Source organism: Stylophora pistillata, chromosome 1, assembly GCF_964205215.1.
Source record: "Stylophora pistillata chromosome 1, jaStyPist1.2, whole genome shotgun sequence".
In the NCBI taxonomy this organism is placed as follows: domain Eukaryota; kingdom Metazoa; phylum Cnidaria; class Anthozoa; order Scleractinia; family Pocilloporidae; genus Stylophora; species Stylophora pistillata.
This window is the reverse complement of record NC_142519.1, coordinates 22,555,312-22,583,228: the sequence shown is the minus strand read 5'-3', so window position 1 is coordinate 22,583,228 and position 27,917 is coordinate 22,555,312. Positions and strand designations below refer to the sequence as shown.

The 27,917-nt window shown below is 38.6% G+C and overlaps 1 protein-coding gene and 1 long non-coding RNA gene across 8 annotated transcripts in view; one reads left to right on the top strand and one right to left on the bottom strand.

Annotated features, from left to right (window-relative positions):
* Positions 1-589: 589 nt before the first annotated feature.
* Positions 590-16,624, bottom strand: LOC111326444 (uncharacterized). 5 transcript variants are annotated; one of them, XR_015995282.1, is made up of 7 exons: positions 16,466-16,624; positions 11,225-11,419; positions 10,559-10,622; positions 6,304-7,593; positions 2,154-2,328; positions 1,200-1,270; positions 590-951 (listed from the first exon to the last, which is right to left on the bottom strand). It is a non-coding gene; the product is annotated as an uncharacterized LOC111326444 (long non-coding RNA). The 5 variants fall into 5 exon arrangements; XR_015995284.1 differs by lacking the exon at positions 16,466-16,624 and adding an exon at positions 14,309-14,568; XR_015995285.1 differs by lacking the exon at positions 16,466-16,624 and adding an exon at positions 13,145-13,294.
* Positions 15,634-27,917, top strand: part of LOC111326441 (adhesion G protein-coupled receptor D1) — a 24,984-nt gene continuing 12,700 nt past the window's right edge. The window contains exons 1-4 of one of the 3 annotated variants that reach the window (XM_022930440.2): positions 20,617-20,956; positions 21,036-21,072; positions 22,374-22,538; positions 24,067-24,234. In XM_022930440.2, coding sequence (XP_022786175.2) covers positions 20,918-20,956; positions 21,036-21,072; positions 22,374-22,538; positions 24,067-24,234 — 409 coding nt within the window. In that variant the 5' untranslated portion in view covers positions 20,617-20,917. Of the gene's footprint in view, positions 15,762-20,616; positions 20,957-21,035; positions 21,073-22,373; positions 22,539-24,066; positions 24,235-27,917 lie in introns of those variants that run through there. The other 2 variants (XM_022930442.2, XM_022930441.2) reach the window with 2 other exon arrangements.

Below are 27,917 nucleotides of genomic sequence, written 5' to 3'. Positions count from 1 at the left end.
AAACTATCGTTACGATAGACTGCTCCCGCAAGGAATAAAGGCTGAGAGAACCAGAAACAGGGCAGCTTTTGAAGATTGTAGCAAGAGGAGGACTTGGGACGAAACTAAACTGCTTTCATAATATCCTAATTTTTTCGACGAGATACCATTTTGACGGGTCACTTTGAAGACGTAGGTCTGCAGAGCAGACACAGCGACTGAGCCACAAACCAAAAAATACATTTTCAGAGGCAACTTTAACGTCATTGGTTTCATTTAAGCGTGATTAAGAACTCTTTCATCTGCTACAAAGTTGCTGGCTTAGTAAGCGTGCAAGGGCTATGTCACAGTAAAGCGAGACAAGTGACCATCATAGCATGGCCATATGGGAGATTTGGGTATGATTGAAATCACCAGTAAAATTAAACCCCAAGCCCTGGCGAAGTGTAGATCACGTATGGAAAATTAGCAATGAGGCGTGTGCTCATCAAGATCTGGAGTCGACAAGCAGCGGAGTGCTAAGGTTGTATTGTGAAACCAGCAAAATGTGTCAAATGTGATTTCCCCAATTTTTTACAGTCGAGAAACAACAATGCAAAGTTCAAGCGGAGCGAGTGAACTCGAAAATTTTATTTCTTTAATCATCGATTTTCTGCTTTTTTTTAGATATAAATATACACGTAAACGTTTGCAATACCTATACGAATGATACAAGAGCAAAAACGATAAAGTAACTCGTTATCAGACAAGTCATGGTATCATCCAGTTAGAAGTAAAGTCACTGAAGCTGACTAAATAGGCTTTGGTTTTTGTCGATTCAGATAATGCAGTTATGGTGCCGGTTGCAAGGAGTCATAACTTTTCTATTTGGGTGCACAAACACAAAACGTGTGTGTTCTATTGAGAATTTATTTACACAGAAAATTGTGGCAAACGTTCTGGTGGTAGATCAAAATCTTCAAGCAACATAACCTGTCAAAAAGAAATTCTATCGTTAAAACACTGAACAAGTCAGGTATTATTACTTCGACAAAACTTAATATGGGACGAAACGAGTAGGAGTTCTGGGCCTGAACACCAGGTGTATCATAGAGGTGGGGGTAGGGTCCTTCAATTTCATGTTACTGGTACCTACGGCTTTGTCATGTAATTGGATTGTAATGATAACCACTTTTTCACCTTGCCACTGAATCAGAAGAAAACTAAACATTTTAACAAACCTTTTTTCTCCGCCATGCCCATCTGCAAATGACCTTGTCCATATCCCATTTTCTCGGAAAGGTTGCGAACTCTGTGCAAAATTGGAATAAGAGTTTTCATAAGCAGGTAGTGGCTTTTTTTACTTACAAATGATATGAAAACACATACCTAAGAAAAACTCATTGCCGATAAAGCGCCGTTGCAATTAATGATAAAGTTTCAAGCATTCTTCTGTTAATCAACGTGTATAGAGCTACAGTTGAAATTTTACGTTAAGGAATCTTTTTTCTTTTCCAACATTTTTCACTTAGAGAAAAAAAAGTTTATAACATAACCAAAGTAAAGCGCGCGCTCTGATTGGTCAATTTAGCGTTCCCCATTTGCCCATGGGTGTACGCGGCTGACGTGAGCAAATGCAAAGACTATTTTTCCGCGCGCGCTTGTTTTTTCTGGTCGCGTAAGATTTGTTAAATAAACGGGAACTCTTTAGCTACAATGTATCAATGTTATGTTATAAAACAAATGGTAAACACCACAGCGTACACTATTGAGTTATGGATGCACTTGGGAGGTTTGCTAAGCACTCAAGAAGCTAGAGTCGCTCTCGGCTGTCGCCTCGAGCGACTCTTACGCTTCTTTCGTGCTTAGCAACCTCCCGCGTGCATCCATAACTCAATAGTGTACGCTGTGGTGTTTACCATTTGTTAAATGTCTCTTGATGTCCTAGCACATTTCACACCCTAACGTCAGTATGCGTATTCTCCATATTGTTCTCCATACATTTCCTAAGTGCTGAAGAGGAGAATTTGTCAAACACTCAAGCGGTGATTTAGTTGGTGATCATTTCCTTTATTCTCCTGACCTTAATGTGTGATTCAGGTGGTGATATTGTAAGGAGACATTAGATGCCAGTCACTCTTAAGAGAATTGGTATTTGAGCTTGAATAGGAAATCATATTTCTTCCAACACTTACTGTTTCTTCATCATGATGAACAAAACCAGCAACACGACACAGAAGACAGCCAGAGCAAAAATAAAGATGCCGTACATCAGGAACGCTTCCTGATTGGTCATTATCTCTGGCATAATAGTCTTAGGCTCGGACTCAGGCTCTACGGTCGTTTCTGGTTCAGCGTTGTGTCCCATGGCTGTCAAGGTATTTGAACAATAAATGATTGTTTGATTTTCTAAATGATTTTATAATCTCACAGGCAGCATCTATCTAATTTAAGCTGTCCGTTATATGATCATTTTCTGGCCAATTTTGTATCGATTTTCGATAAGCTTCAACAACGCTTTGACTATTAGCAACTTACCAAAAATAAGAAAAAGAAAATAGAAAATAGAAAAAGAACGCCCGCGATCACGCGCACGTTTCTCGAAGTTCCTGCTACTTAAAGCGCCCGAAGCTATGTTTTAACAGCAAAAGTTAGTGAACAGAGAAGCAGGTTCTGACGCCCTAACCAGTCCATTATGTTTCTTTAGCTGATAGTGTTATTGTTCAACTCTCAAAACTTTTGAAACCCCCATCTTAAATGAAAACAGAACAGCTTCACGGACCTATCAAATTACCTAAAACTTTCGAGAAACGGGCCCCAGGTTGTGCTTCTGTCTCGTTATCGTTTCTGTCTCGTTGCTCTTAGTCGTTTCGATGAACAGTGAATTGATTCAGTTGTGAATCTGCCACATTGAAAAAGCCTGATTTGAAAGATGCCACTCACCATACAAAACGGTTTCTGGAGAAATTTAGTAGCTCTAAGATAAGAACTGAATCTTGATTACTTCGTTTGCTAAACAGTCTCATTGCCAGTTACAAAAAATCTACCTAAACGCAAGGGCTGATTCAACACTGAGTAGCTTAGAAGGTGCTTTCCCATTCTTGCCACCGCAAAGACCTTGAAACGCTCATGATGTTAATAACTCTCCTAATAAAATAGAGATATTCAAGTGATGAAGACGTTTTCGAGGGCGTTAATCACCGAAGGTAATTTAGGGATTTTATTTTTGCTCAAGAACTTGTTGCTGACGTAAAATTCAGTATGGGAGGGTCACTGAAATGTCTGATATTTCCGTTGAAGTAGAAAACTGTTCAGCTGCTCGTTCGCTCATTTTGAGAAAAGCAACTCTCACTAGTACTTTTTAAATTAAAACGATTTTAAAAGAAGCATTTGGTATAAATCAGTTTCTACCTTAAATTTTAAAATGTAAAGAGTTATTATTTCTCTCGTGCACAAGTGCAGTATGAAAGTTCATCGATGTTAAGAGCGATTCATTGAGGCATCTCCAATGAGAAACCTGAACGAAAACTTCACAACCTCAATTGTCGAGGATTAACAGTGTTGCAAGTGGAAGACAATTGATTATGTAACATTATGGAGGCTGTTTTCAACAAAGATGTCCATAATAAACTATAGATTAGTAATGTTTTAGATAAAGAAAATTTCCTTTTGCGAGTATCCGTTTCTTAGATCGAGCAAACTGATTGTGAAGGTTCCTTTCCGGCAACAAGCGATATCGATCAAATAACAGCGATGCAAATATAAGACGTCACTAGCTTAACAACAAATTCCCTGCATCATTGCAACTACCTCTCTCGTGGATATCTGTAGTAAAATCCTTAGGTAAGTTTAATCGCTCAGAAATTGAGATGAGAAATAAAGACATCGGATATTGTGGCGGTTATTTTATCACCTACTTTTCCTTACGACTGCAATGATCTGTTCGATCGTTGTGGTGGTGGACTAAAAAGCAGTTGTTATGACCGTTTTCACCAGATGTTTACCGGTTTTTCTTTTTGAATTGTATGATGAGTCTACGGCGATTCTCTGTTAGCTCCAGCTCGAATTCACTATCATTTCTCAAGTATTGATTACCGTACTCCTTTAAAACTTTTTTGCTCACCTGCGATTGTCAATATTCAATCTTTGTAATGAACGATGCGGGAGTTATCTGCAAATGAAACTTTTTATCAAACGACAGTGTTTTGTTTCGGCCCACTTGTCACAGTTACGCCTATATTGGACCGACAACGTGACTTGTCACTATTGGCCAAGCGTATCCTTCCTAATTAGACTGCATATAGGTGACATAAGCCTCTTATCAAATACATACTCGCTCGAAAATAACCAGCTCTATCAATGGATAAATTAGAAAGTGAAACTTGTATTATCTTTTCTTTGAAACACCTTTTTTGAAAGACCATTACAAAGTAAGCACTGAAGTCGGATGTCAGCAGTATTGTTTTTGAAACACGTCAATTCACGCTCTACTTAACATGCGGTTGTCTTTCAAGGCTTTTATCACACTGAGGAATGTTGTTTTGCTTTTGTTGCGTAGCCACAGAAAATTGTTTACAAACCCACTGAGAGGAAGGAACATATTTTTCCCGAACAACGTCAGTAGACCATCGATTTAATGCAGAGTCACTGAGTTATTTTGGTTGAATGGGTCTCGTTGCAAGAATTGTCGCTGCCAAAAAACGGGTTACACTATAACCTGAAACAAATTTATCACTTTTAGTCTAGAATTCTTTCCCGGTTAGCAGCGCCAATAAGCCTTTCGTGCTTTTCAAGGTACATCATCGGGAACGCAATTACTGAGTGACTCAGCGATTTACAAAGGCTTAAATGACGAACAATTATCTACGGTAGTTCAACTATAAAAATTATTTAGCCACAAGCTTTTTCCAAAGATGGCTTTACGTTAAAATTCTTGACTGTTGTGAAACGCGTTATTGCACAGACTTTTATAAGTCATTACTTGGCAAATTGTTTTTCTTAATGCAGTAATATTTGATAGATATGTTGTTTTTACAATTAAAACTTTTGTTTCATCTGTCGAAACTCTCAGAGATGGTTGTTTAATTTTTTTGCCGGCACTGGGGAATAATGTCCGAACACCGTTGGTGCTGGTCAACTTGAAGAGATCACAGTTAAATTCTATGCTAACGGTTGCGGAATCTTGTGATGACTTTTAGTAAGCGAAGCTGAGACAGCGCATTAATTTGTCGACTTTTAATTCATAGTGGAATGTTTTAGGGGGCGCAGACATTAGCATATGCAACTCTGAATGCAGATGCTATGAAATATGTTTACATCTGTAGTCAGCTCGAATGTTTAAAATAAGAACAGGAAGTGTATAATGAGTCAGTCTCCATGTAATATACCCCTAAAAGTCTCCTCGTTTTATCAATGATCATCTTTACGCCGTGAAGTGCTCTTGAAAATTACGACCTTTAAATGTGCACCTAACTGGTTCGTTGTGGTGGTCGAGTTCGTAAGTTCAGGTAGTAACCAACATATTAAGTTGCTTCGTCTATCTGATGTTGGTATATACACACTCAGTGATCTTGGCGTTTCAAGCAATCTGATTGGTTCGCTATCTCGGGCTAACACCTCCGAGCGAGTGGATAATGTGAAAAACAAAATAGCGGGCGTAAATTCGCGTTTCGCTAAAGTTTCAGAAGCGGAAATTGCCTTTAAATGGCTTCCTTTTAATTTTGTCGAGATCATTTCGTGTGTTTATACTAAAACAATTATTCTTTTCAATCTCGGTGAATAGTGGCTTTCGGGAATATTTACCTCGCCGTTTCGCGGCTCGGTAAATATTTAGTCACTATTCACCTCGATTTCAAAGAATAATTGTTAGTAATTCATGTAAAATCATTGATAAAGAGAGCTGGGATTCCAAAAGTTCCCAGTTTACAATATTTAACTCGTCAATAAGTATCCTTCGGATAAGCTCTTGTGCGGTATGATTTATTTTGATCGGCGTCAGAGTTACACTCGTGCTGATAGTTTCCCATCCATTTTAGAAACTAACATTACAGGTCTCTTTCATGTCAGCTCTTAGAGACAAGAGATCTCAGTGACGGAAAGGTTTTGGCAGGATTCTTACCTTTTTGTGAAACTGCTTCAAAATATGTGGCTCTCCTAAAACAGAATTTTCAGTTGTAATTGATTGCCCGATAACCTGTCTTGTTATAACACGTTGGTGACGTTTCCGAAATGACGCGCGTCCAATTTGCGTTTTCACCTTTTCATGGTGCCCTAATGTCAACCAGTGACATCTGTATTTGAGTATTCCGTGAATTACACTTTTATCGCATAATCATGATCTCTTACCTAGAAACACAAATGCACACCTGACTGTATGAAGGGGTGGCGATCACCTGTCATATGAGCGGAGGAGGTGATTAAACGGACATCATGACGCTGGTTTCTCTTGGTCGTGCGTTGAGCAAGCCATGAAATTGTAAAGAATGTGAAATGGCTCAAGTGAGCAGGACTCCTCACTTGAAAATCAAAATTATCTACAAAAACCCTTGAAGGTCAAAGCTTTCCTAGCCTCCTTGCAATCTTTGTTTTTCATTCCGTCTCATTATTTCACTCACAAGCGAATATGAAAAATAAATGTCACATTGCCAAATGTTGAGTTTCGGATCAGTGTTAATTCTTGGAAACCGAAGGTGCGAACTGTAAACTCAGCCCAAGAATAAACATGTTTCATTACAATGCGATTGAAAGACTTAAAGATTATTGATAATTTTATAGATTCCTCTGATCCATAGAGGAAAAAGTCGAAATCAAAGTGGCATTATCACTTTTTAAATGAGTTATTCGACGGTTCCTGTTGGACCATGCTCCTTTGTCGAATGGATTTAGATTCGACATGACTAATCTTTTTTTGTTTTTTGTTTTTTTTTTTTATCTAATGTTGTGCTTTTCGATCGAGTTTTGTAAAACCAAACCCAAAGTTATCACAGCCGGCCAATAAAATGACAGGAAAATATCTCAAGTAGCCAATGGAAACTCAAAATAAAAATAACCAAATTGCCTGAAGTGTAAAAGAATGCGCTTTGAATTCGATTGGTTACTAATAAAGAAGCGCAAGTTTTTACTTTCGACATTTAAACCTAGTAGGGGACTTGTGTCCTATTGTTTTTGCTTCGGTACTGCTTTGTACAAATACTTGAATAAATAAATAAATAAATCTAGTCGCAAATTGTTCTGTGTAAAATTAGTCATATCTTAAACAACTTGCGGATAAGAGATGGCTTTTAATTCAACAGCGAAGTGCAGTATCTTCAAAGAACAATAAAAAATGTAATACATGTTTTTAAAATGTATGAAAGTGATTAGCTATCGCAAAAATGACTGAAAAATCTTCGAGTTTACGATATTTGTCTTTCTCTACAGCAAAAAACCATTAACTGTAAGTGTGGTTTACCCGATATGATAATAGCTGTCCCAGTGTTCGACTTTCTACCGCTACGGGAACTTTCAAAGGCAGTAAAATTTACAGCATTTACAGTAACCTAAGAGTGATCACTATCCATGAGTATTATAGAAGTCATTAGTGATCACGTGCTATGCAACAAGAAGCCATCTTTATACAGATCCTTCACAGACAACCTGAAAGGTAATATCTAAATTTCATTAATGAATCCTCCTAATCAAGCGGTGTGCACACTCTGACTGCGTTGCATCATGGTCGCAAAACAAAAATTGAGTCATTTGCATCTTGACGCATTGGAGTTCTCTTCTTCGGTGGTAGTGAGATGGCGTGAATATACGTGGATTGCAATGGGGATTCACTGTCTGTTGCCGTTCCTTCGAAAGTTAAAAAGTTTAACGGGCTTGCGCGACTCATGTTATTCCTCCGTGACGAATTCGTTCTCAGGAGGCAACTGACGTTATTAAGAAAGATTCGAAACTGCAATCTGCTTAAGAATCTCGACACAAATGGCAACAGTTACACTCACAGCTGATGGCGGGATGAATAATTTCATAGTCAGAAATTATATTCCCAGACGCGAGTTACTTAACAGGGAATTGACCCTTGAAATGCAAACGCATATTAAAGAGACAGAGAACTTGTAACACGAACTTTTTCAACCAAGCGCAAATACGGGATTTGTAAAAGGAGAAGCCCCACGCCTCCAAGGAACGAGTTTGCCTCGCTCCACGTTTAGTAAGGATGGGCCGATACGGCTTTTTCGAATCGATGCGATACCGAGTACGATATTTACTTTTTTCTTCGATATCGATACCGATACTATGACGTAATTGAAATATATAGTAAGTCACGTGATCTGAATGACTAAACGAGACACTCTCGCACGGTTTTCTGTTCAGGTCTGTATAGTAGCATCGACAAGACAGTCAAGCATGTCAAAAATCTAATTTATTGGGACTCATTTTTAATTTTCCCGAAGAAATGAAGAAGACCGCAATGGTACAATCCTTCTACTTACTAATAATATTAAGCAATCTGCAACTTTCACTTGCATTCATGATCATAAGGCTACACTGAAAGGTTATCAATGTAAGAAACCGCCACTTTGACCGGTACACTGCGGCATATGCAATCCTAGATTGCACACAAATGTACACATACACGATCTCGAGCCCGGAGTCTTTTCGGCTGCTTGTCAGCGGTTAGTCGCAGGAGATTTAAAGCACGGGTAGGTCACTTGCAGCATCAAAAGAATTGGTACTCTCCGCTAGTATCGATATTTTTCGATCCCACTTCAGTATCGCTGTTATCGAATATTTGGTATCGGTATTGGCCCATCCCTAACGTTTAGTAAAAACGTACAGAGTTTCATAATACCCCCCGAGAATAGGGGATACCTAGATGAGGGTTTTGATAAACGTATCTCTGGAGTTATTTCTGCAGGAGAGGAGTATACTTTAAAACAAAGAAATAGCACGCGCACAGAAGAAAACATAGCCTTTTGTAACACAATCTCATCCGGTTTTGCCAAACATCAAGAACATCCAGATAGGGAAATGACACCCCATAATTGACCCTTACTATCACATTGCAAAGGAAAGTCATCAAGAGATATCCTTATAAGAGCTAAACTTTGAGGGTAGAAGATTTAAAAGCTCTGGCGAATGGTAGGAGACGCGCAGGCCTATCAACTGAGCTAACCGCCTCCCGGTTAGCTCAGTTGGTTGAGCGCCGGACTGTTTTGCGGGAGGTCAGGGTTCAAGCCCCGGCCGGACCAACACTCAAGGTCTTAAAATAACTGACTGCATCTATTAGTTAATTTGGTTAGGCAGGGGACGTTAAAGAACCCACTCACGAGATTACTGTGATGTGGTCTGGCCTGTTTACTGGGAATTAGGGGGAGGGGGCATCTGTTAGATTCGCCTTTCATTGATTGTAAACTGCTTAGCAGTCTGGTAAAGTCCCCCGCACAGTGTTGTAAAGCGCCATGAGCTTAGGATATGAGCGCTATATAAATAAAAGCTATTGTTATTATTATTATTATTATTATTATTATTATTATCATTATTATCAACGCCTTTCAACGGTCGACTGCCTTTTGCTTTCCGGCTTTCCGGCGGGTCGCCTCACGCAAGGTAGAGGTTTTCATGGATCAAGTGGCTCTTTTTATCACTCTAATTAAACTGTCCTTCATTCAATGATCAAGATAGAAGATTTATCACAAAATAATAGCGATTAGTTAATTTTCCTTCACTTAAGAAAGTAGATTTACAATACGATTGAGTACATACGATAAATGTCCTTGGAGTAGTGACGCTATGTAACGCAACAATGGGCCTTTTCGCTCCATAAAAGGGCCTCAAACACTATCACTTTTAATGCATAAAACAGTTGTACCGTTGAAGCGCGTTTGAGCGCGTTTAGTCAGAGCTGTTGAAGAAGGATCAAAGTAGCCATACAAATCTTTGAAAGGCTTCAAACTACGACGTGCAATGAATTTGACCTTCTCGAAAACCGGTCCCAAATTATATGCTAAAAAGCAGTGCTTGCGTTTGTCCTTGAGAACGATAGAATACGCGACAAATATGTACGAAAAATACTTCTACACATTCAGAATATATCAAATTATATTTACGTATAGTGAAAGGAAAAATAAACGGCCTAACTTTTACGGAATGTTCAGTCAAAAGCTGCTGATTTCTGCCGCTTTTACCGCCATATTGAAAATAACGTTACCACAATGCAATGCAATCGGAGTGCGCACACCGCCTGCCTCCTAATAATGTTATCATTAAGTCATGAATATTATTTAGTCATAAAAAGAAATGCACGGACGGACCCAACCCCCCCCCACCCACTAACAAAAAAAAAAAAAAGGTAAGAAAAAAAAAACAGTCGAAAAGCAAATTAGCAAATGCTGAAAATGGAAAAAAATAAATGAACGAATAAATACATGATCGGTCAAGTGCCAGCTATTATCATTTAAACAATAATTTCACCACTCGAGGTCATTGTAAATCATGATAAAAGAAATATGTGAAATACGTGTTAAAAGAATAGTCTTGAGACAGACAAAAATCAGAGATGATTCACAGAAGGTGAAAAACGCGACAAAAGTATCCAAAATTTTCATCTACTGACCCCTGGCTAACCATTATAAGCTTTCATGTCCACTGATCCAGTTGTATTCATCAGTTTTTTCACCCTAAAAGTAAATGAAAATAAAAATGTTTTACATCACTTCTCCACGCAGTTCAACATGAAAAACATCCCACTATTTCCCATAAAGAATTTAATTTTTTGAAAGGAAAGAGTCTGGTCATCGGAGTCCTTTGACTCTGATGATGACTTCCGCTCAGGTGGTCGAAAGGTCAGTCACCATTAACGACAACAACAGGCCTCCTCAGGACTATTCCATCCGGATGATTAGATTACACGATCAAATGTTAACCACCACTCTCAGAGCAAATTTTAGCCCCGGGTTCAAACCGTTTACTCTAAGCGGTTAACAACTGAACACCTGCCAGTCTTTCTCTGCAACACAGCAACACAAAATCATCAACCCAAATTTGTCTATTCTGAGACTAGGAAATCCCATAGCAGAATGTTTATGTTAAGCCCTCAGATGTTTTACCGAGGTCTAATGATGTCACAAAACGATCCCAGCAATTCGATGACTGTCTCTTTTGATTTTTCTCAGTTCACGCAAGGGCAGATCTCGCTATCGTGAATACTCAACAACCCCTTGTCGTTCAATAAAAAAGAAGGTATTCAAATGCGAAGTAAGAGGGTAGAAATAAAACTAACCTCTTCTTCAACTTGATGTAGAGAACCAGCAGCACAATGCAGAAGACAGCTAGGCAGAAGATAAAAACCCCGTACATCAGGAACGCTTCCTGATTGGTCATTATCTCTGGAAACAGAGTTTTTGGCTCCGCTGTACTCTCGGGCTCAGGCTCGGCTGTTGAGTTGTGTTCAGGTTCTGCGGCCATGATTGACGCTCTAAGCATAAGATCGTGAAGGGAAAGAAAGTACATAGCTTTTGATGAGAATATTCTCAGAAGGGTCAAAAGGGGATCGTCAGCTTGATCCTCTCTTGGAAGACTATAGAACCAATTTGATTACAAAAGTCTTGCATATAGGATCCAAGCGAAGTGGCAGGTGATTGTCCAGTGGCGTATGTTGGTCAAGTCCTTTAAAATCCAGTCCAAGAGGCCTAAAGAGCCAGTCAATTCTTCGGTAATCCGGCTGCCACTGGACAGTCCCTGATCCCATAGCATCCCCTTTTAGACAATAAAACTGTTACCCAAGAGACCATCTTCCCTTGTGGTAAACCTTTGTCTAGCAGTTTTTCTCATATATTTTATAATTAAGATCAAAAGGTATCATTTCCTTTTGGTATATTATTTCTGTCACTTTTCCCGCCAAAAAAAGTTGGCATAAAAAAAAAAGAAACAAACCGAGCACATTTCAAAGTAAGTTTACCACAGTTTAATCGCTCTGAAGCCCGTTTTTAAGTTGCCGTAATTCTTTAAACGTTTTCTCAATTATCAAATGATTTGAGTCCGTTTTACGATGAAAAAAGAACATATTTACCGAAGAACCCAAGATTCACGGTCAATACAAATCAAATTTAAAAGAAAGTCAATTTAGTGGAAGAATCACTAATACCGATGACACGAATAAATATGTTTTACCATGGATCATGACCAGGAAGTAAGAGAGAGACGTTGTGACAGACGCAAAATATAAACATTCAGTTTCAGTGGTGGGCAACAGAGAATGACAGACTTCTCTTTGGTGACTTTTGTATATCCCTCAGGGAATTTAAACTAGGTTGATCTATAATGAAAACGTACTTCTCATCCTCGGCTCTTCAGATATACTCCTGATCAGAGCCGGCATAAATAATTTCTAGAGAATTGAACTATGTAATTTCGTCAGGAAACTTTAACACATCACACAAACGATGTGTGAACGTCTATCCGTGAATAACCTGGTGATGAATTGAGGCGGTTCTCTCTTGTCCAATGCCAGAAGACTTGAGAGCCGGCCGTGGTACGAAAAAATACTGAACATTCAAACTGTCGGAAGCTTTACTGAAATTCCACTCAGTTTCACCGGTGTCAGTTTCTTTTATGAACTTTTTGGCTCTTTTCCGAAGATTCTTACATGAAGTGGAAGCTCACAATATCAAGGCAATCTAACCCCGACGGGAAAAAATTTCCGCCGCCTCGGAAATTTCTATCGCTCAATTTTAATTTAATTTTTCAAGAGACCTTTGAGAAATAAATGGAAAAGTTAGCTAGCTTTTCCATATTATAGATGGTTCCTTAAAAGTTAGTGTATTTGACTGTGAAGAATATTATGGAAAGGATAAGGAAAATATCATTAAGAGAGCTGATTCAGCTGTCTTCTCGTGTTAATCGTGATAGTAAACTGAAGGTGATACTTTCAGTTTGGCTCACAGTCATTTGACACTTTTTTGTTGTTCACGAATTTCTGGTTTTTTTCTTTCAACAGCTGAAATAAAGGACTTGCATCACCATGGAATTTTGACAGAACGCTGCAACTGATTACTGACATACATTCAACCGTTCTTTCGCAACCATTCTTTCGCGCAAGGAATCTTTCTGTGGCAAATGCCTGTTCATTTCCCAGAAGGGAATTAAATGATATTCTAAGCTAACGTTTGAAATACAACTCATCCGTATAATTGTTTACTACCTTTTTCTCCGGAGACGTGAGCGCGAAGATACGAGATAGAGGTACTTGTTGTTAGCGTGATCTCCGTGATAAACTAACCACGATTGCAAATCAATAAAAACAAAACAATCAGTGACAACCCCCACTGTTGAGGGACAGAATATTGTATTTACCTGACAGCCTCAACCTCATGCCAGCGCACAGCTTGATACGAAGCAAGCAGGATGAATCAGCGAAATGTAGGCATAGATAGAGTGTCACTGATGAGCTCCTTTCTACAAGGAGATTGTGGAGCTAACATCGTTTGGATGCGCTTTCGTGAAATCGTGTGAGCAGATTTGAAACAGATGATCGAGAAGTTTTTATTTTCCGCGAAAATTTCGTTTGTAAAATTACTCAAATTCCTTGGGTAACTAAGAAGTCTCTTAAAATCTGAAAAGATCGATTTTCTTTGACTTCTTTTGTGAAAATCTGAGATGGCTTTTGAAAGGAGAAGAAATTGACAAGGTGTTCCGTTTCAACTAATTAACTCAATCGCCCGGATGTGAAAAGCTTTTCGACGTCTGCTTTCATTATTCTCACGCCATAATAGAAACTCACACGCTAGAATTTTCTGTAGGAAACAAAAGAAAATAAACCTAGAAACAAACAAATGCCCCCTACTAATCACATAGATAAATTCACTTGTAAACAAGATGAAAAAATGAAGCGAATTCACTTGCATCGCATCAGATCATGACGGATCATTGGCCCTTAGCCATGCTTGGTCGAGCTGTTGATACAACCAGTATGTCTCAAAAGCCAATTACAAAGTCGACAGTCGATGGCAGAAAGTTTTCTTTCTCGTCACCTACCTAAGGAAAATCCAAAGTAGTTTGGAGCGATTTTTTCAGTCAGACACTATAATCAACATCATCTCAGCGCCGGAAAAAGCGAAAAATCAATGACAAATTATTTCAATACTTGTGTACGAACACCTTCACGCTGATAAAGATATCGAATTTGCGTCAAGCTTTTCTACGGTTTGAACCAGTGTTTGCTTAAAAAAGGGATTTTCACAGCTCCATGGGAGCTTATCAATTCTCAAAATCACTAAAATTATGTGTTCGTTACGAAGAAACTATCCAACCTAAGTTAACGTTATAAAAATAAACAAGCATCAAAACATTGTCTCTCGTGACTTACCGAGAAGGAAGTTAGATCAGACACAAATGTGAGGTGGAAATCTTCCTCTAATATGAATCAATCTCTGTCTAGATCGAAGATTTTCGCAGAAGCCGCTAAGGTAATGAAATATTTGCAAAGAAGATTGGTCTAATTCCACCAAACTTTTTCCGTTCCTTAACAAGAGTGAAAGTCGACGGGAGGAAAAATGAAAATTCTGAAACGTCGGACAAAGCTCGGATATAAGGTTTCCGTGACATTCAGTGAACCTTCTACAGCTTGTTATTTAAATTATACTAAGCAATAAAGTACTCAGTTCAATACTTCCGCGTTCCCATTGGCTGAATTCTTTATCAACACTAGTTAATATTCGTACAACTACTTCTGACAAAAGCAAAAGCTTAGAAACTACACAAATTGAACCAACATATTCATAAACAATAAAAAAAGAGAGAAAAAAACATTAGTAAAATTCAGCCACTTGACACAGAGCAATAATTAGCAAATGCAGTGTATGGATGCGACTCAATTGTGACATGGCTCCGATCCAACGAATATGGTACGTTATTTAAAACATCAAGAGATCTTATTCGATATCAGATAAATACATCCAATCAAAACAAAATAAACAACAAATGAGAAATTAAAAAAATAGGCAAAAATAAACGGGAATTGTGAAAATTGGCGTTTTAATTTCATAAAGCTTCGTATTTCACGCATGATATCAGAGAAATTTTTTGCGTCAAGAACTACTTTAACCTTCTATGCCCAAGCATCAGTATGCATATTCTCCGTACTGTTCTTTATTATGCATTTCCTAAGGTGCTGACAAGAAAAAAATTTTTCGCAATCAAGAGCTTCTTTTGTTGGTGATCCTTTCCTTTATTCGCTCGACCTTAATGTAAGATTCGGGAGTGATGTTGTGAGGGGAAATTTGATGTTAGCCACTCTTAGGAGTTAAAGCGTTATGAAAATCAATCTGTTGTGACTTCAGTGTTCGAGATTTTAATCCCCTCGAGTAATTTAATTTGGATAGCTATGGAAGACATCAACAGAAACCTCCTTAAACATGATTTTGCTTTGCGGAGGTGCAAGTCAATCTTTTTAGCCTTTTAATCGGATAAAGACTTAAAGTAATTCCATACTAACTTTTTTCTCTTGACTTTAACAAAACCCTTGTCCCAGCCCTTCTATTCTCTTGCATATTTGTTCTCGCACGAGTTAATCTTTGAAGTTATGGAGTCAACTGACTTTTTACAGTTGACGATTCTCTTTTCTATCTTTCTTTAAGTAATTACAAAGTTTAATGCTGACTGCGCATGCACAAATGCAATCCGTAGACAATATGAGGAGCATTATTTAGGTAGTCTACGGATACATTTGATTATGGAATCATCTTAGAAACAAGAAGTAAGAAAACATAATATGGTATACAGATTTGGAGTGGGCTTGTATTAACTTGGCACAGGGGAACGTGAGTAAATACGCTTTCAATATTTATGCTAATTTGGTAATTAAGTTCACTGCACAAGTGTAAACATCAAGTCAATATCGTCAGTTTCGAAAAAAAAAATTGTCATACCCTAAGCAGCATGTGTTAATACAGCCCAAAATACAAAAACTTAATGAACAGTATGTTTCACAAAGATGCTGGCAAACACGTACACACGGATACAACGTACATCTTTGTTCTCTGTAGCCATAATTAGAGGAGTTATTTAAATAGTTGTATCTGAATTTTTACTTGCTCTATATTTACCGAGAATTCCTAAACCTACTAAGCTCACAAGTTTGACTCCACTAGACAGTTCTTTTGCTTGAATACGGTCTATTCACTTCCAAATAAACATAATTCTACTCGCAAGAGTAATAGCATGCATTCGTCAGCCGAACTTTCGCTATTTTCATCCGGTTAATCTCGAGTAGCCACAACATGAGCTTGCATGTCACTCAGGTGACATGCAAACTTTCAATGAGGCTTTAAAGCACTTCTTAGTGGCCTTCATCTTTAAGGAAATGTCGGATTCACCGCGCGAGTTCTCGACGAAATAAATGGCAACGTTAACTTTTTTTACAATAGAAGAGCGTTACAAATCATTTGATATCGAGGTTCAAGAGTCGTCAAAGCTGTTTTCATAAGATTTAGAAACCGTAAATTAACACAAGCTATCGATATACCTGCTCTTTTTTTCTCCAAGGGTCACTTTTACCTTTGCTTCAGATATATCCTTGATCAGTTCCGTGTAAACGAAGAGGGAACTTACAATAACCTTGGTATATCAACTTCAAAACAAAAAAATTCCTACGCTAATTGAATTCAGCGCAGTATTAATTGTTTTATATTAACGCCCAATTGACACAAAATACAATGGCCTGTCACAAAAGGTCAATATTTTGAAGGCCTCTTCAGCGAGAAATATAATTCAGAAGAATAACAATGAGGAATGAGTATTTTTTTGTTGACAATCAGTTATTTCTCACGGCGCTCCCTACAACCGCTATAAATATACAATTGATTTTAAAATGCAAGTTTGGACAAGATCTGCGCAGGCCTGCAAAGACAGGATTACATTTTTGATCATGTAGGTGATGCAGGGAACTTGAACTGAGTACTAAAAAATCGAAACTGCATGGAAACATTAGTGTATTGGTTACGATGATTATGTATTCAAACTACTTCGCTATTTTGATCATGATCACGTACTCAGTACAAAGAACGATCTATCATACCCAGTCGATCGCAAGCAAGCTTAGCATTCTGAAAAATATTGCCTTTCTGTGTTTAAAGGTGCAATCCGTATAAATGCTCGTGACCCTAGAACATTTTTTTCGCTTTGCTTTGTTTTTATTATCAATAGTTGCCATCCCTAACAAACTGTCACTTCAAGGTTTCATTCTATCTTTAAAACATATAGCTCAAAATGGTTACACATCAACTCTTTGATGGGTCATAGAGTCTATATATTTACGTTTGTTTATTTGAAAAAAGCTACATGATCGAGAAAACTCGAAAAATACAAGGTTACCACAATGACTCTACGGCATCGAAGAAACACCATCAAGTTTTGGTTTTTGCACTTACAATCAAATTTGGTAACCGCCATTTCTCATTTAGCATGCTGAGATGACGTAGTCACTAAAACATGGAACGACCTACAACCACCTACAACCACCTAAAACCACCTAAAACCACCTAAAACCATCTACAACAACCTACAACCACCTCAAAAAAATTCAACAACCACCTACAACCACCTCAAAAACATCTACAACCACTCGCAAACAATCTAAAACCATCTAAAACAAGGTATAAATGTCTGAAATAAGGCGAGACGACATGTCACGTACATGAAATACGAGAATCGAACAAAACATCCACTCCCCCCCCCCAAAAATATCTTACTCTCCCTGGTCCCTTGTAACCATTGGCTTAAAATTGTCGATAAGTTTCACAAGAGAGAGAGGAAACAAAATCAAACTCATATCCCAGCCCTCCCAACATATGAGGACAGTGCGGTGGAAGGTTTGTGTTAAGCTTAATGGTTGATGACGCAAGGGACCAGGGAGAGTAAGAGTAAGAGTAAGATTTTTTTTTGGGGGAGGGGGAGTGGATGTTTTGTTCGATTCTCGTATTTCATGTACGTGACATGTTGTCGTCTCGCCTTATTTCAGACAGTTATACCTTGTTTTAGATGGTTTTAGATTGTTTGCGAGTGGTTGTAGATGTTTTTGAGGTGGTTGTAGGTGCTTGTTGAATTTTTTGAGGTGGTTGTAGGTGGTTGTAGATGGTTGTAGATGGTTTTAGGTGGTTTTAGGTGGTTGTAGGTCGTTCCATGTTTTAGTGACTACGGCTGAGATGAATAAAACCGCTGATTTAGATATGTACACACGGTTTAGAGCTACATTAAGATTTTTTTTTTTTTTTTTTTGAAAATTGAAAAAAACCGGCGTTTGTGCCTTTGCTCCTTTGCTGTTTAAGTCCGACAGGAGGAAGAAAAAAGTCACGCCACTCTACAAGCAATGCTTAATGCCATCTTTGTATTAAAAACTGATTACTTGAGAAATATTTTTACTGACTCGAGATAAACAGTCAGCTGGAGAACAGGAATCATTAGCTCCCTTTCTAGGTAACGCCCCCGCTCAGTTGCTTAAAACTCACATGTTTGTTTCTCGTCCATATAGGCGAGGCCTGGAAACAAGGTTGTCAAGAACATTTATAATTTGGATATAACAACAAAGTTGAAATGGTAAATTGGCCACCGTAACGATTTAGATGACCGCTTTGGTTTCCTTCTTGACATGTTGATCTCATCAACCCCGAGTTTCATACTGTTTGGCGCTCTTATTCAGCAATATGTAAAATTTCGTAAATCAAGATTTCGTGTCACTTCACTCTGTGAAAGAGTCACCGACTTAGTCCAGAAGAGTTAAGGTCTAACCCAGGAATTCTAAAATCGTTAGATCAGAATCACAATATATCGGTAGCCGGCTTCAGAAAGTGACCGATTAATCGCTTAGGCCGAAAAAAAGGTCAAAGACTCACGCGCACAGTATGTAAAGCCCGGACAAGAATGTTTAGTTTGCTTGTTCAAATTATCTTTCAATGCAATCATCATGTGAGTGACGGAAAATCTTCCGTCTCTTAGTAATCTGAAATGTGTCGATTTTTGACTACTGGTCGAACATTATTGTAATGAAAGCATAGCTTTCTGTGGATAAAGAATTAATTCAAGTAAAGTTTGTTAATCCATTAACCCTCAGTAGCGATGAACTTAACATGCAACGTCCTCCGATAATATCCATACATTATCCAGTAAGGAGGTATTGAGAATACTCAAACTTATCATGTAGGAGTTGTTACCTTGATCTAACACCAAATTCTTGTAACTAATTTACAACGAAAGTGTAAATTAGCAAGAGGAGAGAATTAACAAACTTATCATGAAAGGCAGCCCAATCATTCCAATCATTGGATGCGGTTTCGAAGTCACTATTTACATTGTCACGTAGTTATCTTGTCAGTTCTTATTTCACAGACAACAAAGACCAAATAACGAGTGAAATAAATCATACTTGACCTGCAGTTGACCAGATAAATGACGAGTTGATACGCTTTGTTATCCTGTCAAAGAGTAATTAAATCTGAAACGCACTGAAATGCCTACGGTGATATCTGAAAGAATAATTCAGGCTTCCAACTGGGGCTTAAACCTGCAGTTTCAAAGGTACAGTTTGATGGCGAGACATTGGTCTGCCTATCCCATCAAATCTGTGAATTTTCCAAGATCAGCTACACTGTGTTTGCAGCTGTTTCAGTGCAATGTAATTCCAATTCATTTAATTTGTGGCGATCAATCTGTCCCGAACTTGACTCGCTGAAATCTACAATACAATGGAACCCGTGGGAACTTTTTCTAATAATGCCACCTTAGTGTTATAAAAACCTCTTAATGCGCTTGCAGCATAATAGGTGTAGCTTTCGGGTCACAGTAGAGCTCAATTAAATTATTGTTGCTGTTGGTTCGTCGGTTAAGAGATTTCCACATTATCAAGTTTCATTTTACGGCAAATATAAGGGCGGCTAAAGTGAGGCTTTGGCTGGTGACTGCTTACACCGTGTGCTCACTCAATGTGCGTTCCGCTCGATACAGGTTTCATCATTGTTAATTATCATCTTCTGACTCTAGCGTCTTCGCTTTTTGCGGAAAACGGTGGTCTGTGTTTGGCCATTGTTGCGATATTTGCTTTTCCTCCAAGACTGGGATAGTAAGTTGCAACTGGCTCCTTTCAAGTAACAGTTCATCGGTTATCGATTGAACTGGATACCTGAGCGACAAGCTTTGTTCTTCGCGCGCATAGCAGAAAAAATGGCAGCCTCAAGGGTCTAACTTAATGAAACACAACAATGGTTACTTTTTTTCATCTAAATATACGTATTCTTACTACAACTTAATTAGATAAAATAAAAGGAAAACGTCTGAACAGGAGACAGTCGCATCTAGCAATCTCTTGCTGTTTTCAGCTTCTTTGTTTGTTTTCAATCAATGACAGAGTATGATAATCTCTTATTTAAATTCTCTTGGTCGTGTTTATAGTAGCACTTTGGTAACTAAGTTAGCCAAGGGGTTGCACAACCAAAACACTAAAGCCCAATATGGGAAAGTCTGAAAAGGGTGTGCGAAGTGTTGAGTGACAAGGTATAGAGAGTTCCGCCGACTATGATATCGATTTTAAAAACGTTCTAGAAGCTGAAAATAATAGTCAAGATAAAAGGCTTAAGAGCTTTGAGTCAAAGTTAAAACTGATAGTGAGCACCAGGTCGAAGAGGAAACGTGTTAATCCGGTAGAACTAAACTCATTATTATGATGTAAATTTTTTTAGTCGAATCGTAAGCCGACTCGACATTTTTCTGATTGTGGTCAAATTAGCCCAGCAGCTATCACACGGACAGAGGGCGGTTTCAGTTTTCGTACATTGTCGTGACCACAGGTTATTTATAATATCTCGAGTTCCCAGGAGCATTGCCAACATTATCCTCAAGAATTTGAGTCTGGGGAAGTGTATGCCTTTACAGGAGCGTCGCCATCTTTGCTTCATTCCGAGCTACTCCGAAGCTTTTCCTTGCAGCTATGTCAAAACTGAGTTGCACTGTTTTATTTCTGATTGAGGTAAGAAACTGGAGTTTCGCTAACGTGTGAGTACAGTTTGAAACTGAATCCTTACGTGTTGATTGTTATCGCTTCTAAGGTTTGCATATTTTATGGAAACGGCAAGAACACAGTAGGTAGGTCAAATCCAATTTGATTTATAATTCAGGCAGTACTGTTAGAGTGTTGCACTTGTACTTTATCTTCTCCTGAAAGTTGTTGGTTGGGACTGCACGAGAGGTCGACACAAAGGGCGCTGCCGATGATATAATAACACTGTAGTTTCCTACTTGATTCTCTTCGGTTCCCATTCTATGTCGGTGGTCTATTAAATGATGCTTTTCTTAATAAAATGCACTGTCCAATGCACATACTATTATACTCGACACTTTGATCTGAAAGAATCACATTGAAAGTTATAAAAACTGATTTTGGTAGAAATGTGTTTAATGCTTGGTGATTGCTCCTGTGAAGTATATACCGGCTCGAGCTGAGCGCTGGGTTTTTTCAGGGAGTGCCTATCTTGGAGGTGACGAGCGACTACAAATTCAGTTCTACCTTTCTTCCTGCTCCTTAGCTGTAGCTTTCCTCTAACCAAGTCGTATTAACTATTTATCACTTTCTCCTCTCGATCAAGAACTTTCTCTTTTGGTGTATTTGAATCAGAAGCAAATCATAAATCCTTCCTTTTGCTTTATCAACGACAGAGCAAATGTTACACAGCCCGAATGGCGTCTATGATCATTTTGAGCCAGAGCTACCTGAGGCATTTTATAAATCACTTTATTCTATATTTAGTCCTAAGTGAGCTACGAATACTTTTCATAGGTTGCCAGCGGGTAGACTCTCGTTACCACTGCAGAAAGAGAAGCTTAACTCGATAGACTCGAGCTGGCGAGCGAAGAGGGCGAGTTAGAATTTTGTGAGGGATTTGGTACTAAAAATTCTCGCTGTCCTCCCGCTCATGTCTCAAGGTGGCTCGAAACGCGCGTGTTTAGCCGCTCGTATGCGTGTCGCTGCATCAGTGAGAGCCAGCCTTTTCAAAGGAATATCTTCATTTTCTGTTCTAGGCGAGTCATTTTTGTTATAGCGATCGAGATGTTTAATATTGACTGTTTAGTTTTTGAAACGAGTTTATGATTCCGCGTAACGTATAGCGGTCGCGTGTATTACCATGTGCTCTAATCGGAGTTATTGGACCCGCATCTTGTCTGTTGTACTGTCTTAGAATTCTTTTAACCCAAAGATATAACAATTGTATTCCGATTGTTTGAAATGAGGTGATTGTTGTTGTTATGGTTGTTGTTGTTCTTTGAGGTTTGGTTACCGCAATATGATTGATAGCTATTTTAAGGAGAAATTCTGTCTTGGTCACCCAAAGTATTGAAAGAGTAAAATGATGTAAACTTTTTGTGTTTCGTGATTTTTTTTTTCGCAGACGGTCTCATATGCTTAACCAAAGGGTCATTCCCAGATCCAAACGACTGTGCAAAGTTTTATCACTGTTTTTCCACTGGAATAAAAGCCAATTTAGAGATATGCCCATCAGATCGTCCTATTTACAATCCAGTGAATAGCTTCTGCATGAATATTACAAATAGAGGTAGGCACTTTGTTCACCCATTGATTGTTTTGTACTATTCGAACTAAATTTTACTTGGCGCGCTTAATGCCCCCGAGACGAAAATTAACTATTTTATATATTTTGGGCCAATTTTTGCCCAGAATGTTGAATCAGGTCAAGTCAAACCCTTTTCGCCATTAAAAACCCCAAAAAAACCTTCGATGACCAATTTTAACCGCTTCAAAGTCGTCCAAAATCGTCCGCCATTCCTAAAAGCATGTTCCAGCCGAGCCCGAAATCGTACAGCAGAAAATGTCATCATGACGTTAAAGGCTCAACCACAGGCAGCCCAAGCTCACTCTAGAAAAGCGGACGTGACTCTTACCGTGTTGCGTAACGTTTTATATTTATAAAGGTTTGTATGGAATGTTATCGGTTTGCCTTAAAAGAGAGAAAAAAATGTCTTGTTTTGAAATAAAATGGGCTTACCTTATTGCCTTGTTGTTTTCTTTGTTGATTCCGAGCGTCTCAGGCCATTTTGAAGCGTTTTCGGCGAGTTAGCGCTATGTTGGTGTTTAGCAGTTGAACACCAACATAGCCGAGTACTTTCCTTTCTGCCAGAGAGTTGTTAAAGGCAGATATTGATCAGCTCACATGTAAAGGTAACGAATCACGTGGACTTCCCTTTCGTCGAGATCGCACTGAGAACGGTTTTTCTTGTCCCTTTTTTGGAACGGTAGGCATTGAACTCTTCGCCGAGATCCTCCGAAGTGCACAGATCTCTCGAAACAGTCTTCTGAAAAGTGTTCGGAGCAGATTACAAATATTCCTGCAGGATTGAAGTTTACCCGGCAGGTTCGCACAAATCGCACCCGATTTTCCCTCTCTGACCTATTTGCAAGGCTTGGATGCAGAGAAATACCACCAGCATGGCCTGTACGATTGCTACAGCCTTGAATTACGCATCAATTCCCTGTCATTTTTGTATGTGTTTTCGTAAGAATAGAGTAAAGCTCTGTCATGCTTACCTGACATTTTGACAGGTGAGATTTTCGCGTTGAGCCTTTGACGTCACTTCCTCTGAGTCTTGCGATCAACTTTCGGAACATACTCAAATAATGGCGGACGCGAAAACGCGAATTTAACCGCCCAAAAAAAAATACTTCTGGTGCTCGGACTAGATTGAAATTTGGCTGGGTTGGTGAAGGAGACACGCTGAACACGAAAATGAAAAAAAAAAAAAAAATGGATGTACGAAAATTTTGATCTCAGGGGCACTTAAGGTGGGTGAGAAAAAGTCTGGGAGACGATTGACAATAATTGTGTCACAATTTGATAAATTATCAATAGTTCAATAATGACTTAACGTAAAATATTTTTCCTAATTCGATTAAAGACAGACTGACCCAAATTAAATCATATTTAAATGAAGAATCTGTCGCGGGCATGAAGTCTCCACTCTTCTGTACGATGTGCAACATGGAAGCTACAGGAATTACCTTATGTGTCAGTGTGGAAATCAGTAACATTCTTTGTTTCGAAGATAACAATAAAATCAATTTTTCAGCTCAAATCGCTTCACTTTGTAGCAGTTCAGTCACTCCTACTGCTACGATATCCTCGAGCTTCAGGAGCTTGGAGTCAGGTGGAATTTTACGTTACTCGTCAATCAATGTTACTCAAAGTCCATATTCAACAATGCCAACACAAGGAGAGACTACATCTACACTAGCAGGTAAAGAAAATCCCTCATACCATCGATGAGCTTTACAAGTAGGTGTACCGCTGAATTTTCCTTGGCGCGCTTACGGATGATCAGGTGAATTATTAAGTTTCAAAAGCCTTGGAGACGACTTGCAATAATTATGTTACAGTTTGATATAATATCAATAGTGACTGAAAGAAAAATCTTTGCCAAACTCGATGAAAGACCAACACAAATTAACAAAAGCTGATAGTTTCTAAAGAAACTGTTGGGGGCTGCGTCGGTGGGGGTAGCGAAATGATTTGGATATATCAACAAAGTTGAAATGGTAAATTGGCCACCGTAACAACGATTACAAAAGCTGACGTTTCGAGCGTTAGCCCTTCGTCGGAGTGAATAGAGGAATTGTGGGATGTGTGTGCTTTTAAAGGCAGAAAATAGAGTTACGTTATTGGTGGGAACATGGCAACGAGAAAAACACGAATAAATTAGTGGAATGAAAAGCGTTCGTTGATCCCTGTGGGATTTAGACTGCCGGTTTGAAAGATGAGCTTTTGTTCAAGAGTTTTAAGGCTTTCCGTGCTACCTAAGTGTAGGGAAAGACCGCAGATTGCCATATGTTGCTTAGAATGATTAGGTAAATTAAAATGTCTAGCGACTGGTTTCGACGTGTCCTTGTCATTCCTTTCCACGTCGCGAAGGTGTTCTCGGAATCGGTCACCTAGTCTTCTGCCTGTTTCGCCGATGTATATCTTTTTGCAATAAGTGCAAGTTATGCAATAGATTACATTGGCGGAGGTGCACGTGAAGTGAAATTAGATTATGATCGCACGGGAGACAGAAGGAAGCACATTTTAACCAATCGTTAAGAGTTTTAAACTTGAATTTAGCCATGTTGAAGTCTTAAAGGTAATAAAGTCCTAAATGTAACAAAATTTGGTCCTAAATGTAATAAAATTTGGTCCTAAATGTAATAAGCCTCCAATGCAATAGTTTAACTGTGCTTGTGCATCCACATTGAGATGTTAAAGTGACAACTGTTGCACCAGAGAATCCTCTGACCAAAATTCATGGCGTATTGTGGGCTCTCTCTCGCTGATTTTAATCAGGATCTTTTTTTTGCTTGAGATGTAGGCCGAGAAGCATCGGCTACAAACCTTCATACTGATGTGCTTTTGGCATCAAATTGACAGACCCCAAAACAATAGAACGCTGACCAATACGGCCATCTTGACCGAACAGGCTTGGTCAAGAGATTTTATATTTTCGGTAAGCAATTTTTCACGGAAAAAAATGCGTTTTTTTTTAATAATAACGGATAACGGAAAATAGTATCTTTGTTTCACGTAACGCGACTGGCATATCATTCATAGTTCACGGCTTTTAACTCTTTACAATCATGAGTCACGGCACTTAAAAACAGCAAATCACGTTTCACTGAAAACCTCCACATATACATTTAGACATGGAGACGAAACGGCCGAGACGAAATTATTTGTCTGACCATTTACTAATGCAGATTTAAAAGACAAAAACCTGCGACTAGTTGTTGAAGAATCATCGCATGAAAACTGGAAACTCTTAACCTTGGGATCTTAAAGAAATTTATGAGAAGACAAATCCGAATTTGCGGAAGCATTTTAGCAGTTGTAAACGAACGATGTAGTTAATTTAATATTACCACTAGTGTTATTTACCCATTCAGACTAGGAACAATCTAGGACGTGTGAAAGAACTGAGGCGGAAACTGTTTCAAAACAGAATTTACATAAACTTCAACATTGCCTATATTCAGGGATGCAACTCGTTAATCGCCAGCAGATAAAGCCGCATTCTTTGCATTTTCTTCTCAATACATATAGGACATTGTATTTTAATTTCTCCTTAGCGTCTTCCAAAATATACCACAAGCTGTGGTGGACATAATGTTGGAAGAAATCGAAAGTGATGACGGAAGAATGTTGGCAGCTGAAGGCTTTTGAAAAAGTCCCGCGGTATATGTACTTTCCTTAGTCTTAGGCCCTGTTTACCAGCAAGGAGGGTAACCGTTGTGCTAGGGTTGCCCTAGCAGACGGGTCAAAGATAGCTCGGGTTTACAAGCAAAACTTCACTGGTAGGGTTACCCTACCACCCGGGACAACTTACCTATGCTTGGTAACCGCACGCATTGTTATCAATGTTCAAAGGGTCTGGAAACAAGTAAAAAGTTGTCCCGGGTAGGCGAGTTATCCCCAGCAGAGCGTTTACAAGGCAGCTAGGGTCACCCTAGCGCTAGGGTAGGGTAACCCTAGCGCTCAGGTAGGGTTATCCTAGCACTAGGGTAAGACTAGCTGCCTTGTAAACACGTCGATGAAAAAAAGAAGAAATGTGGGAGTAGTAGTAGTAGTAGTAGAAACTTTATTAAAGTGTCAAAAACCGTCTAGCCAGGGAACAAATCCCTTACTAATTTGGGGACACCAATTAGGGGAGAATATACAAACTAAATACAGTAGTAGATAAAATATCTATAGTTAACTTATTAAGAGATTTATAGTAAAAAATACACAGAAGTCAAAATGAACAAAGGCTACAGCCTGCGCAGCCATCATCTAAAAGTTCACTTATATTGAGTAACCCTAGCACTAGCGTAACCCTAGCACTAGGGTTACCCTACCTGCTTGTAAACAGGGCCTTAAAACTCATTAAATGGTCTTAAATGCAACCCTTTGTCTCTACTTTAAGGTAGACTTTGAGAGATATTTCTTTTACTGTGCAAAAAGGTTGGAAAATGTTCTTGTTTTTTGCGATGAGCCATAGTCTCGGTATTTGGTGAAGGTATTTGCTTTCTTTTTTCTGTTGTGACTGTTTAAAAAGGGACTAAAAAAAGGGCTCGTGAAGGGCTCGATACAAGGCCCACGTCTTAAGACCCCACGTCTTAAGGTCCCCTAGCCTAATTCTGCTGACCACAAATTTTATGCTATTTATTCGTATATTTTATGCTATTTAATCGTATATTAATACTTAATTATTTATTATTTTATCTAAATTATCTTGTTGTGTCCTTACTTAGTGGTTTTTGTTACTGCTATTTTATAATTGACACATGAATAAAGTTCATCATCATCATCACTAACAAGGGACATCGATCAGAAAGCGACAACATGTAGCGATCTTTCTTGTTCAAGAAAGATGCATCTAAATAGTGGTTAGTCTTGTTATATACCTACCTTGAAATTCAAGTTTCTTGGCGGCGCACAACGAGACTGATCAGCGTAATGATTTATACATCGGAAATGCACAATTACATCCCTTTTTAATTAGAACAATTAATTTTAGCGGTATTACACAATTCGCGCCGGATCGGGGTAAATAGGCACCGTCCGCTAAATTAATGTTCCTGATGTTTTGAACGGATTTTTTCGAGGGTAGGGAAGGTATTCTTCTTCAGATAAACAGTATCAGTTGAAATTATATATTCTATTGAGTGTGTACGATAATTTCAGCGTGAGAAAATTAGCCAAAATTGAAAGAAACGACGGTAAACGACTTCGAAGTAAGATAGATTTTATCTTTGGCTTAGTCAATGAAGGATTTAATATAAAGCAAAAAGATTTCGCTCTAATAAGAATCAAGAATAAATTATTTATTTTGAAAATCGAGGAGAGCCGACTGCGTTTGTAGCACAATAAACCCAAGAGGGTCGTTCAAACTTTTTTCTTTGTTTTGACTGTCTA